The sequence below is a fragment of the Belonocnema kinseyi genome, chromosome 7, assembly GCF_010883055.1.
Source record: "Belonocnema kinseyi isolate 2016_QV_RU_SX_M_011 chromosome 7, B_treatae_v1, whole genome shotgun sequence".
NCBI classification, from domain to species: domain Eukaryota; kingdom Metazoa; phylum Arthropoda; class Insecta; order Hymenoptera; family Cynipidae; genus Belonocnema; species Belonocnema kinseyi.
Window position 1 is genome coordinate 82,732,096 of NC_046663.1, and position 15,268 is coordinate 82,747,363.

A 15,268-nucleotide genomic window follows, 5' to 3' on the forward strand; every position below is an offset into this window, starting at 1 on the left:
CACAAATGAACAAAATTTCAATTGAACACCTTAATACTTAAAACCCATTTTTAATTAAAAACAAATAACTTTAATAAAATTTTATAAAATATAGAATTTAAAAATTAAAGCCTCTTTTTAAAATGCATGAATTAATCAGTAATTTAAATTTGAATCGTTCAAGCTTATACAAATTTATTTGTGAATTTATAAGTGTTTTTTGAGAGCCTCAAAACGTATTCAACTTGAATGGTTTCTGCTTTGTAATTTAGTAATAATTGTATAAGTTTAATGAATTAATGTTTTTGGAAAAATGAAAATACAACGCTTTATAACTCGAAACCATTAGAGTGAACTGTTAAAAATGATGAGAAAACTTTAAAATTCGGTATTGTGCAAATTTGAAGCCTAGAAACAACTATAGGCGTCCAATTTTCGGAATCATAAAAATAACGAATTCAGTATTTGAAAATCATCTCAATTAACGCTATAAAAAGCGGATAAAAAGTTTAGAAATTTTGAATTTCAATTTTATGATTAAACATTGAATAAAGTTAAACATTCCAAAGAATTTAATAGAATTGCGGATCAATTTATAGGAATTCAGGATCAAGCAGAACTGAATTCAACTTAATTGAAACCAAAAGTAATCGAAAATATTCTATTAATTTCAGTAAAATTGGAGTGAATTTATAAAAATTCAAGGGAATAGAGCAACATGCTTAAAACCCACAAAAATTCACTGAATTCAGAGAAATGGGAGTGAATAAGAATCTATGAAAATGCATACCAATTAAAGCTGAATTACAAAATCTTTAAGGTTAATTTAATAAAATTTCAAATTATTCAGGGTGAACTAAAAAAAGTTCAATGAAATTCAGAAATCATTGGGTTCACTACGTATAGTTTTACAAATTATTATTTGTAAAGGGCATGAGTTATAGACAATATATTATAATTTCATGAAAGTAATTTTAAATTATTTGAATGAACATTATTATTGATATTATTTTGAGCGTGGTTACGGGTACCGAAATTTGGGTACAAATAGCCGGGTTTTTTCAGTACAAATAGAGCTGGAAAAGGGACTATTTATACAGAAATTTAGATATAAATAGCGGGCAATCTTATCGGTACGTTTAGATACTTCCTATCATCATATCATGAAACATTAGTGAATATTTCATAAAATCGAAGAGACCGACAGAGCCGACTTTAGAAACATTTTGAGGTTAGGATGAAACAAAACACGAAAAGCAACTATGATAATAGATTAATAGAAAGTACTTCTTAAAATTTAAATGAACGTAGTGCTTATATGACGCTTTCTTTAATCTTATTAAAAAATGTGATAAAATGTCTAGATAATCTAGCATAATTCGAAAAACACTATTATTCATTCAATTTTACTCATATTTTACTCAATATTACTAATTCAGTAAAATTATAAACTGAACAGCATTCAATAAAAAGAAAGAACCATACATTCTTCTATTGACAAGCTTTTGTTGAAATCGTTGTAACTTACTTTCGTTGAAATGTGGTGAACGTGATGAACATACAAAAAGTGAGGTTATGTGGTTGAACGAACAGCTGATCGAAAATTAATAAGCATGAAGTGAACGAGTGGAAAAGAGACAGGCGATCCAGCTATTCAGAATTCGAGAGAGACGGTTAGAATGGCTGGAGGGGAAAAAATTAAAAAATTATATGTGCCTGATATGAGATAGTTATGAAATAAAAGATAAAGGCAGCCAGTAATGCGTATGCATAACGAGTTCAAGTTTTCAGTGAAGGACTCAGGACAGTCTCTATGACCTTCTTCGAAGATTGTCGAGGATAACGATGACAAGCGGTTCCTGAGATGCAGCCTTGAAGAAAAGGAAAGTGCACTATACCTTTGAAAGAAGGAAGATTTAATCCAATAATCAGTCTGCAGTTCACGTTTTGTGTGCTTGTGCGTCGAAATTAGTTCGTAAAGAATTATTTTTACATCCGAGAACCAACGATGGCTTCTCCAAATGGGCGAAGTAAGTTCACTTTGCGTTCTTTTATTAATATTTTTCATCGTATGTTTGTTACATACTCAATAGATTCAACATGCAGTTTTTATACTTCTAATAATCCACTAAATAGGTCGCTTTCAAATCTGAGCATTGCTTTCTATTTTTTTTAGATTAGAACATTTCCAACAATGACTCTTTTAAATTTGTACTATTTTGTAGATTTTTATATTTGACCTCCAATTATTGTATGAATTAAATTTAAATATGTCTCAATTTGTAAACGTGAATAAATTGAGACTTGAACTGAAAGTAGAAAGCAGAGGTTACTTTGTATAGCCTTTAATTTTTTAATTAATTAATTAATTATTCCGGAAATAGTTTAAGAGGTAAAATTAGCATTAAATAAAAAAGTAAACATTTAAAGAATAAAAATAACAAGAAAAACGCACAGCTTTTAATTACAATAAAAAATTTTACTTTAATTTGCTACTTCAAAAACGAGAAATATCGTAATCGCATAATATAAAAACAAGTTCTTCCAAATTTATTCGAAATACCTACGAAAATTCTAATGACCTTGTTAAAAATTTGGTCTTTAAAAGAAACGTTTTTCTATGATTTTAAGAATCAAAACAATATTACTGACGACGAAATTTCAATTAAAAAATCTTACAAATAAAAAAAAAACATTTTTTTAAACAATATTTTCTGCAATTACATTTTTTCTTACTATTTTGTGCTTAGCACACTAAAAAATGTAAAAAAAGTAAGGATTTTCGGGTACATTTAAGAACAGTCAAGTTTAGAGCATTATTTCTTATACAAGGGGCGATGGGAAAAATTTGAAAAAATTCATGAATATGAGGAAAATCGTGAACCAGTTGCACTTGAGAAATTAAAAAAATAATAAAAATTGTTGTTTAAAAGTACAAAAATGTGCAACTATATTATTTTCAGTTCTAATACAGATATTAAAGCGATTCAAACTGCAATCTGTAATGGATAGGCTCTGTATTTATTTTCAATCATCCGGAAGGATGTGTTCGTCTTATTTTTTGTGAAAATCGCGATATTTTTAGACATTTTTTTTTGTTGGAAAACAAGTGAGAGAAAGCAGGGGGGAGCCCTTTTTTTGTTTTACTGCCGACCGCTGGTGTCATTCTTCGGCCCCTGGTTCTGAATGCTTGGATGGCACCTGGCCACGGGTCGAATAAAGGGACCAGCGTTCGGCAGTAAAAAAAACGGGTCTCCCTGCTATCTGTAACTTGTTTTCCAACAAAAAAATGTCTAAATATATCGCGATTTTCAGAAAAAATAAGACTAACACATCCTTACGGGTGATTAAAAATAAATACAGAGCCTATCCATTACAGTTTGCAGTTTGAATCGCTTTAATATCTGTATTAGGACTGAAGATAATATAGTTGCACATTTTTGTACTTTTGAACAACAATTTTTATTATTTTTCAAATGTCTCAACTGCAACTGGTTCACAACGGTTTTCCTCATATTCATGAATTTTTTCAAATTTTTCTCATCGCCCCTTGTATAAGAAATAATGCTCTAAACTTGACTGGTATTAAATGTACCCGAAAATCGTTACTTTTTTTTACATTTTTCAGTCTGCTAAGCACAAAATTTTTTTTACATAAACGTCTTCAAGCTCATTTACGTAGAACACTTTCAGCTTTTATATGACTGTTTTTTTTATTGCGCTAACATTTTTTTTGACTGAGTTGCTAAGCTTCAAAGGCAGATGCCTATAGTTTTCACGCCGATAGTATTATTCTACTGTTCGTTTTTTAAACAAATTAGTATATTTAAAGATTATTCATTGACTTGAAGTTAATTTATTAAAATCTCTGTATGTATTTTTATAATGATATGTAATAAATAATATCAAATTGAAAGTGTGTCAAGATTATCATTATAAAATCAAAAACTCTCAAAATTGATCAATTTCAGATAAAAATGAAAATTTGACAATTTAATTATGAATTAGTTGAAATTGTATAATTTATAATTAAAAGCATTCAAAATTGAACAATCTAATTTTGAGTTGAATAATCTCGAAATTGAATGGTTTCAAATTACATTTTTTTAAATAGGACAATTTAAAAATGATTAAAATTTAAAAATTTTAGATTTTAATTTTAAAAGCGGGTTCATTAAAAATTCAAAAAAATTAAAATTGTATTATTTGTAAATGAAAAGCGTTAAAAATTTAATTGAATTGAAATTGAATTAAAAATGGAAAATTTTTTGAATTTACATCATTTTCAATTCGAAGCGATTAAAATTCGACTATTTAAAATTGAAAACTTCATTGAATGTCTTAAAGTTAAAGCTTCTGAAATTCTAGAATTTACCATTTTTATTATATAACAAATTATAAATTAATATCAAAATTGATTCGACAAATTTGGCTAAGATCGAGAAATAAATTAGCCGCCATTTTCGCCGTTAGAAACTAAAAAATTTCAATTATAAACCTTAAAAATTGAATTAGACGCATAAAAAATTTTAATCACAAATAATGGTAATATTAAAACTAGTGTGAATTCAAGCTCTTCAAAATTTCAATTATTTAAAGTAAATTTACATCGTTTAAAAAATTCAAATTGTTAATAACATTTTTTAAATTTAACAATTTTAATTTTAATTTCAAAATTAGAACTTATGAAAGGGAACAATTGAAAATCCAGAAATTTAAAATTGTAACCATTCAAAATTAAAGAAATTATACAATTACTCAACTGACATCAATTTCAGATAGTTCGATTTTTATTATTGAGAATTATTATTCATTCTCTAAATCTGCTATTCACATGGGTTTCAATTTTAGATGATTACTTCTTTTATAATGACTAATTTTAAACTTTGCTCATTTTTGTACGTTTAAAGTTTCAACAGAACAATTTAGAATATTTATATCTTAAATTATTAGTTTGCAAACTGACAAACATAATACGAAACAATTTAGAATATTTTAATCTATAATTAATAAATATAAAACAGACTATCAAGACTTTCATAATGTAAATTTTGAAATGTTTAATTGTGAAACTGTCCTAACGTTTTTAATATTTGAATTTTAAACTATGACTTTGGCAAATTTTAAATTAGAAAACTCCCCATTTTATGCAATATAAAAGTGATTAGATATTTTTGTTATATTGTCATGTTTTAATGTTTAACTATTCTAAAAACTTGGAAAATTATACGCTTTCTAGTTGGAAAGTTTCAAAAATAATTAATTCAAACTTGAAGCGTAAAAATATAAAGAATGCCAAAATTTGTTTAAAAATTAAAGCATTTTTAAACTAGAATCTTGAAACTAAGACATTAAAAAAATTAATTTTCAAATTGTACATCACGATTTTTTAAATTCAGTCATTTTAATCTAAAGAGCAAAATTAATCACTTGAACATCAATGATACGGCATATCCATGTAAAGGGAACTGGTTTTATCAGTTGTCAATCCTGAAAAAATCGTACTAGTCCCTTCTCAAATCTTAAATTCTTTTTTTAAAACTCTGAAATAATGATTAGCACTTTTAATATTGATATTGATAATTAAATCCGAATCTCAAACAATGTAAAAGATTTCACGTTAGCTTTCCCTTTTTTATATTAAGTTTTTAATTTTTCCTTTTCTTATTTATCGGTCTGTAATATTATTCTACAAAATTTGTTAAATTAATATATTTTGTCTCATATAAGTGAACAGAAAAAAAATTGTTGATAATTACGCCTCGTACGATACAGATAATTATGAAATATTGTTTCATCGAGGTATCTCGATTATGTAATTGCTGGTCCTGTGATATGCGCAATACACGTTTTAGAATCTCTAAATGCACGTGATTTTTGTATTTTTGTAGTAATCCAAAATTATTGTTTTTAAAAAACGATTTTGAAGCTTTAGATCCTTATTTTGAGACTAAGCACGAAATAAGAACAAAAATAAACAAAAACTGATACCAAAGATTATTTTTTTATACCGTAATTATTTCTTATTATTATTTTTACTTTATGGATCGTAATTGCGTGTTTAATTTTTGTATTATTCGGAATCCTGGAAGTTTTTACTCTTAAGAAATCTAAATGTAGGAATTGAGGCTTATTCGGATTGGATTCCTCTAGTCATCGTGACACTGCTTAACTTTCATACAAACCGGGAAATTTGCCTTCTCACATATTTATTGCGCACGTGAATCAAGAATTGACGAAACTCTGCAAAATATTGAGATGGCCAAAAAATACACACTCGTAAAGAAGCTCACTTTGCATAATTCTTTAGCAATTAAGTTCATTAGCATGATTGACGTGTATAAGAAAAGAACTCCAAACCTAAATCAGTATTATTTCTAAAACTCTATTTAAAAAAAGTCTTCTAGAATTATAGAAGAAAATATTTTCAACGGAAAAAAGGAACGATTCAAAAATCCCGAAAAATAAAATTCCCGACACAAAAATTCCCAAATAATAACATTTCCGAATCATAAAATTTCCAAGCAGTTTATAATATTACTGAATTGGAAAATTGCCGAATAATAAAGTTCCTAATAATTTATAATATTAACGAATTTTAAAATTATTGACAAAAAGTTTCGAATTATAAAACATCCGAACTAGAAAATTTTCGAATATATACAATTCAACATTTTTTGATGAATAACATTTTTTTTATTTTTTAATATAATTTTAATTGTAATAATTGAATTGATTTTCTATCGAAAATGGCATTTTTCGATAATTTTATTATTCGGAAATTTTACAGTGTCGGAAATTTTATTTTTCGGAATTTCTCAGTCGTTCCCTTTTGAAATTTGTTGAGTAATAAAATTCCTGAATTATAAAATTTCCGAATAAGTTTCTAAATAAATTGTATCAATTTACTAAAAATAAAGTAATCAAATATTTGTATAAAGAAATTATATTTAATGCTGAAAGTTTCTAAAAGTATTTTTTGATTTAAAATAATATTTGAAAAAAAAAGTTCATCAAGAAATATATATTTTTAATTATTATAATTTTAAAGTCAAGCAATATTTGTATAAACCTTGAACATTAGAAATATATAGATTTTTTATAGAAATATTTGATTATATTTTTAATAAGTAAATCATATTTATAAAAAAACATTTTTTCATTTTGTTTAAATCGGGTATTTTTCTAGTTCGGATATCTTTTAATTCGGTAATTTTCTGTCGGGACTTTTCAAATCCGTGAAAATCATAAACTGTCGGAAATTTGATTATTCGTTAATTTTCCAATTCGAAAATATTATAAACTGTTCCGGAATTTTACATTGTCGGGAATGTTTCAGTCATCCCAAAAAAATGATCTCAAATCTCGAATAAAATTCTTTCTCAAAAATGATTTGTATACTGTAAAGCGGACAACATTTATCCTTTAATAATTAAATAAAAGGGAGGGAATGAATACGAAATGGATAATAAAAATAGGCAAAGGAGATCCAAATTTGGATACTTTTATAAGCGATAAAAATTGGATACTCTAGAAACAAATTATCCAATAAACGGTTAAGTTTGCAATCACTTGGAATCCAAAGCGTAAACAATGAGAAGGTTTTTAAATTTAAAAACTTAACATTTTTCCATGAATGTTTAGATAAGTATTAATCTTTTTTATTCAAACACAATCTAGTGCATCTAACATTCTTTCACGAATACAGGCATAGCAGAAAAAACTTCGATTATCCCCTCCTACCTTCTTCACCATATAATGCAGCATCGTATTTATATGCAGTAGTTTTTAGAAGTGGTTAGGGATAAGGTGTAATAACGAACACTCACGTATCTGTATACAATTTCCAGTTTTGTTAGACTCGAGAGATAAGGAAGTTCTTGAAAGTTTTTGTGCTACTCACTTCTGCGTGACGAACCGTATCTTCTTATTAATTTTCGAGTGAGTTCTTCAGTCATTTCTTCTTTATCGTGTTTCCATTATTTTACATCAAAAAATAATCCCTTAAATCTTTTTAAAAAGTTCTATGGAGTTCACAATGAGTTTCAAATTATATACACACCTACCTTTCCAGCTAATAAGAAAAAAATGAATCTTTTTCGTCGGCCAGTATATTATGCACCAAGGAGGAAAAGTAGTCCTTTTATGGTCGAGTGTGAGTTTGCAAGAACGAAGTGTAGCCGAGTTATTGCAAACAGGCGAAACTATACAAAGAGTTTGCCTCCTCGATACACATGATGATACTTTATGTAATGAGGGTATGGTTTACGAGTTTTTTTTCACTAAATTATACGTCTCATGTTTGAGGTTAGCTTAAATGGATGTACGGCGCAAAACAGTGCACGTGGGGAGAAATAACGAATGCACATGCGCATACGCCGGCAAAGTGTACTTTCTCTTCGAGGCCGGCTAAGTAACCCCTTCCCCCTTCCCAAATAAAGGCCTACTTTAATTCTCTAAACACGCTAAAAACACACAAGAAAGCGAAGAAAAATGATACCTGTGTTTTTAGTTCGGAGTGTATCCCGTTTTGTCAAACATTGTATTATTTGGTTGAAACTCAATTTCTTTAGTTGAAAATTGCAACTATATTGTTGAAAAGTCTTTTTTTCAAGCAAAAGTTCAACTACTATGTTAAAAATTAATTTGTTTAATTTAAAGGTTCATCTCTATGGTTGAAAATTGAACTATTTTTATCAAAATTCGTTTCATGTTTGGTTATGAAAATAAATTTTTTTAATTTATAAATAAATTATTCCATTTTTGGTTAGAAATATATATTTTTCAGTTAAAAATTTAACTATTTGGTAAAATTGTATCTTTTTGAGTTGAAAGTTCTACTTTTTTGTTGAAAATTCGTCTTTCTTGGCAGAAACTTAATCTTTTCTTGATTGAAATTTTATAAAATAATAAATAATAATAATAAGAAGAAGTTTTCTCATTAAGGGTTCTTAATTATAGCTAAAAATGCAACTATTTGCCTTTAAATGAACTTTTATATTAAAAATTCTACTTTTATACAAACTTCATCTTTTTGGTTTGAAAATTCAATAATTTGATAGCAAATTCAATTATTTGATTAAAAATTAAACCTTTTAGTTGAAAAATAATATTTTTGTTTAGAAAATTCTTGGCTTAAAATTCAACTGTAGTTTTAAATATTAAATTGTCTTAGCATCAATGAAGATTAAAATGACTCAAATTCAAAAGTTTTCAATCTTTAATTATTTAAGTTTTAATGCTTTTAATCATAAAGAATACAATTTCAATTCCTCTGAATTTTAAATAACCCAATTTTCAACATTCGAATCTTGCAATATACCATTTTTGACGTTTTGGCATTGTCCTATTTTCGAAATTTTCATCTAAAATCATACTAGTTTCGTGATTCTCCAATTTAAATTCAAATTGTTTAATTTTTAGCGCCTTGACTTAGAAATTATACAATTCAATTTCTTTTTCTATTTGTCCAAGATCGTTCGTATATTTTTTTAAATATCAGACGCTTGCAATGAGAAATTATTAATTATTGTTTCAAATTATTTAATACCTTATAATGAAAAATTGGTTAAATAATGGATTTTTAATTTTTCATATTTCCTTGTTAGGAAATAGAAATCTAGAGACATGAACACGCGATTTGCGCCCGTGCATTTACTGCTAATGTGTAATAAAACGCATGTCTGTATTTTCCTTTATTAGGTACAAAAATGTCATTATCCTACTTATTATATGATTCAAAGTCAATCGATTTTTTGGAAAAAGATTTGCGGATGTTAATCGACCTCCACAATAGATAACATATATGAAAAAACTATGGGTTTCGCGAAGAGAATTAATTTTTTTTCTAAACCGAGAGAAATCGCGAATATTTACCGGAAGAACCGGAAGAAAGCCGGGAGACGAAAATTTGAAAATAGTGGCCACCATGAATTATATATTTGCCATCATTGTCTACACCTAACTTCTATCGTTTCAACAACATATGAATGCCTTATTTGCGAAAAATGTAAAAAAAATACCAACTCAACGTTGAAAAATACGCACGAACTTATGAACTGAATCGATATTTTGAAATAATTTTTTTGTATAACATAAAGCGGTCGCGTCATTTTTGAATCTACACTATTGTGAGCACACGTGCTTTCTTTTATGTACACTGCTCATTAATAATTGATGAACTTATATGCTGGAACTATGTATCGCACTAGTGACGACGCAAAATGAAAACGTGCTTCACACCCGGATTCTCCATTCATCAAAAGGTTGAAAATTTCACTTTCTATCGAGCATTGACACTACCTCTTCATTATGCTTATTTCAAAATGTATGAATTCAAAAAGTTGTTATTCACGGAATTTTGTCGTTGAAAAATAAAGTTACATGAAAACTAACTTTTAAAAATAAGCAGAATTAAAATCTTCCAATTTTTAAAGTTATTGAAAAATAAAAGGTGTTATTAAAACTTGACATTTTTGTATAATGTTTGAACGAAAAGTAATATTTTTTTTCCAAAAGTAAAATTATTCTTAAATATTTAAAACATTAAGTCTGGGTTAAAATTATTAAAGATTAATATCAAAAATTGGCTTAGTAGTATAGCATTTTGAACTAAATTGCTGAATTTTCAATACAAAAAGTCGAATTTTCCAGCAAAAAAACATTAATTTTCAGCCAAACAGTTAATAAACAAATAGATTAACTTCCCAGTAAAAGAGACAAGTTTACTAAAAAATAGTTAAAGATTTACACAAATGAAGGGTCCACGGTCTAAACCTGTTAACTGACATTTCAGAAATTTTACACGGTCAAGGAAAATCGTTGTTATTTTTGCAATTTTAAATATTTTTTTAAACTGTCAAATATTTTTGGTTCAAATTGAATCAAAATTGAACGTGATATGACAAGTGAAAGCTATACAATGTTATCTACAAGGGGTCCAGAGGACTAAACCTGTCATCTGGAGTGTTTTACCGCTGATTTTCTATTGTTTTTCATGTGTTTTAAATCTTGCATAGTTTTACCGCAAAATGGAATTTTTGTTTTTCATTGCTATTTGTGCGATCAAAATTTGAATTTTCGATTTTCCAAAAAAAATCAAAAAGTTATTAAGATAATGTTTTAGGATATTCAAAGAGCAACTTTTTTCTTTTTTTTTTGTTCATTTCGGCTTAAAATATTTATTTTCGTTTTTCTTTTTTTTTTTAATTTTGTAATTTTTTTTATTATTTTTATTTTTTAATTTTTTTCAAGAATGGCTGGCTCATAGCTTGACCTTCGGTTTAGAACACTAAAAAACTATAGTAAAGGCCAATCGAATCTTACAATTCTTTCAAAAATCGACGTGGTAACAGACTAAAAAAATAGAGACACAGTCAGATATTCAGACAGACACACAGGGTCAAGCTGATAACTTAGTATATGGAAAGTACGGCCTGCCACTTTTTTTATTACTGCGCAACTGATTACAACGATTCGGAATAAAAAGAAAATTATTTATTTAGAGTTATTATTTTAATTATTTTGATTTTTATTGATAGATATTTTATTGATAGAAATTGCTTAATTTGATATAAAAGTATGTCTTACACACTGGGGGAAAAAGACCAAATTCGGATACTTAAAAACTAATTGATGAGGGTAATAAACATATAGTTGCATAATGTATCTATGATTATTATTTATGAATGTGTAATCGTGTACGCACCTAGTTGTAAGCTTGACCCTCATGTACGATACACAGATAAGAAAGAAAAATCCCAGTATTTAAAGATTATTGATGAATGGTGTAATAATCACTTTAAAACATCATCAGATTAAAATTTTTTTTTCTAGCCTAAGAAATATTTATTCCATTTCAGGATGTAAACTGCGTACAATCAATCTAAAAAGTTGCCTATCTTTAAAATGATTTATAAAATCTACAAAAAATCTATTATTAATTTCTATAAATCTTGATAGAGGCTTAGTTTAGTTTTTACTTTATTTTTAGGGAAAAGTTACCACTTTTATTTAATCCTAATGATCAAGGCCTCATTTTATTCTTCTAAGGATTCTCTAAATTTCTATTTGGGTTGATTATATTTAAAAAAATTAATTGAATAATCATACATTTATTATTGTCATAAACAATCGTAGTTTAAATTTTAATTAACACCGCCCACATAAAATTGTAGAGAATCCTTCAAAGAATAAAATGAGGCCTTGATCATTAGGATTGAATAAGAATTGTAACCTTTCCCTAAGGAAAAAGCAAAAACTAAAACTCTAAAAAACTACTGTTAAATAAACAGTTTTAACCTGAATTATTTTTTCTAAAGTACACTTAGAAGATTCCGGAAATCAACAATAAATCTATTTTTTTAATTTTATAAATAATTTTAAAGGTTGGTGACTTTTGAAATTGGTTGTACATCCTTAAATGCCTTTAAATCTCTAATTTTCTAAGGATAAAAAATGATATTCACATTTTTCATTTACGTAAATGAATTCGGAAAATTATAATAAATCCAGAGTTTGTCATGCTATGAAAAATTATTTTTCTTTTACAAAGAAAATAAGTATAATATTTTTTAAAATAGATTTGTTGAGATTTCAATTAATAAATGGAAGTATTTATACGTACTGTGAAAAACTCTGGTTAATTGTACCGAAATTTTGGTACAAATGTCCCCTTTTACAGCTCTTTTGTACCGAAAAATTCCGGGTATACATACTGAAATTTCGGTACCCGAATTCACGACCTTAATGAATACTAACAGAACACTTTTTAAGTTGGTATTATTTTTTATTAATAATTTAAAATTCTGAATTAAAATTGAATGAAACTAAGATTAAAAATTTTGATGTTTGTGTATTTAACTCTAAAGTAAACGAATTATTTCTTGTTAAAAAAGTGTTAAAATCGAAAGTTTGCTCATTTTTATTTTGTTTTGAGAAAGTTTTGAAGATTTAATATTGGCAATTGACAGGCAATAACTATTGTAAAAAGTTATAAGTTTAGGTATTCCAGTTATTCAAACTCCCATGCTACAAATTTGTTTAAACCGTCAAAATTTATTATAATTTCTAAACTGGAATTTTCATTTGCAACAATTACAACATTGAATTCTAAAATTTGACCAAATTTTTGATGGCGCAAGTATGTGCTGAGTTTCCAAGTTCAAATAATTAAGCTTTGTAGAAGTATCTAATTATAATGAATTAAATCCTTTGAAATTTAAAGATTTGCATTTAAGTTTTTGCAAATCAAAGTCCCAATAGTAATATATTTGACTTTCATTGGAAATTGCTTTCGAATGAAAAATTAGAAATTTAATTTGAGAACGTTTTAGAACATTTCACAAATATAAATGTCCAAAAATGAAAACTTGATCTTGAGTAAATTATTTACTTTTATTAATTCAATCTTAAAGTTATATGTTTAATCTTATAAAGTCAACGTTTTTTAAAATTATTTTTTATTGTTTCTAAATCAAAATTGAAATTAATCATTTGAAAAGTAAACGTTAAAAATATTCCAAATTTAACAAGTCCATTTTTTAACTATTCAGAATTGCAGAATTGAAAATCATGCTATTTGTGAATGTAAAGTCTTCAAAATTTTTAATTTTTATTTGAAGCATTTAATATTACATATTTTCAATTGGAAAGAGTTCATTACATTATTGTTTATTTTTAAGGTTTTCACATTGAAAACTTTTCAGGATCATAAAGATTCAGAAATTTTTCAATTGGTTGAATTTGAACTTGAGAAATTTCAAATAAAAGTTGCAATCTTTAATATAAAAGATATGTAAATGAAGAAATGTAAGTGTAAAGATAATTTATTTTTGACAATCTGAATTTGAAGAAATCTCGTGAAAAATTTTCAGTTTTAATTTCAAATCTTTATATCGATGATCATTAAAAAGCTTGTTAAAAATTGCTTTTCCAAACAATATTTATAGTTCCAAGTTTTTTCTATTATCATATTAATCCCGAATTTTATGCACGCATATAAATAAAAATATTTTGCGGTTGTATGACACGTGGTTTTGCGCATTTTCACTGTCTTTGCGGAATACGATTCGACTCGGATCAGTTCAAGTCGCACTTTCAAAGGATTCAGAATTACATTTACAGAGTGATTGAGATAAGGATCGTTTTGATTATATTAAGTGGACAAAATCGTCCTAAAAATTTTGGTTCAAAAGTTCTTATCTTTATTCATCACATATTCTTTATACAAGGTCGTCAAAGCAATGTTGAGTAAGTAGAAAATTTAAAAATATTATTCAACTGAATTTTGAATTATAATCTATCATTTTTTATCAAAATTTTGTTTAAGCTAACTCTTAATTTTGAGAAAATAAATTTAGTATTTAGAGAGATAATGTTTTTTTTAGTTAAAATTTAACGTTTCAACGTAAAATAAAATAAATTTAGGAACGCCGTTGAAAATACGTTCTGACTTTGTAAACAGGAGTGACTAATTCTTCTAAGGACAAAACAGTGAATGGGTAAGGGCAAATTTAACACAATAATTTTTTTTTAAATTTTTTTGTGCTTAAAATTTTCTTCAAGGTTTTATTGCTGGTATACAATAGAGAATGTATTTGCTCTTTGGTTGTAAGTAGTCGCTGTAGAAAAAGTTAATTCGAGTTTCAAGGCTGAAAGCAGAGATAAGGTTGCAATTATTATTTAATTATTGTAAGTAACAAAAAATACAAATTCTGAGAGCCATATGGAATAAGAAAAAATTTGAAATAATTTCAATGACGTCTCCGCTTTACGAACATAAAAGTTGTTTAAATACAACATTTATATTTCGTATTATACAGAAGAATTTACTGCGACCAAAATTTTATTTTTACCTAAAATTAAATGAAAATATATAATTGAATTTAAGTATAAAACATAGTTAAAATTAAATAAAAATAGGTTTATATAACTTCTACTGGATAAAAATATATGTTAGAATAGAAATCTTATGTTTCGAAAAATTTCAATCTTTTCTCCGTATAGAAATGCCAGTTGTGTTTTTTAAATATTTCTGGAACAATATTTTTTGTTATGGTAATATTTATTATGAATATAAATTATAAATAGTTGTGCCAACAGACTTTTAACCGGCGGCGGCGAATTGAGCAATTTTGATCGGCGGCTGCTACTCAGCGATGGCGGGGCGGCGTGACGGTCTAGTTTAGTCTTTTTGTTCACATACAGCTTTGAAAATATAAAAATATATAGGAACAAAAAATCAATTTGCATTATAATATATTTATTTAAATCCATTTACTTCAACTTC

At 26.6% G+C, this 15,268-nt stretch overlaps 2 protein-coding genes across 7 annotated transcripts in view; one reads left to right on the forward strand and one right to left on the reverse strand.

Annotated features, from left to right (window-relative positions):
- The window catches only part of LOC117176106 (coiled-coil-helix-coiled-coil-helix domain-containing protein 1), a 10,518-nt gene extending 2,244 nt beyond the window's left edge, over positions 1–8,274 (reverse strand). The window contains exon 1 of one of the 4 annotated variants that reach the window (XM_033366145.1): positions 8,046–8,274. The gene's annotated coding sequence lies outside the window, so the exon portion shown is untranslated. Of the gene's footprint in view, positions 1–1,507; positions 1,635–1,877; positions 2,000–7,882; positions 7,905–8,045 lie in introns of those variants that run through there. The other 3 variants (XM_033366146.1, XM_033366143.1, XM_033366142.1) reach the window with 3 other exon arrangements.
- Positions 1–15,268, forward strand: part of LOC117176104 (glucose-6-phosphate 1-dehydrogenase) — a 40,981-nt gene that overhangs the window by 10,062 nt on the left and 15,651 nt on the right. The window contains exon 1 of one of the 3 annotated variants that reach the window (XM_033366139.1): positions 1,897–2,009. The exons of 1 other annotated variant lie outside the window; for it this stretch is intronic. In XM_033366139.1, the coding sequence (XP_033222030.1) occupies positions 1,988–2,009 (22 nt within the window). In that variant the 5' untranslated portion in view covers positions 1,897–1,987. Of the gene's footprint in view, positions 1–1,896; positions 2,010–14,062; positions 14,230–15,268 lie in introns of those variants that run through there. One more of the 3 variants, XM_033366140.1, reaches the window with a different exon arrangement.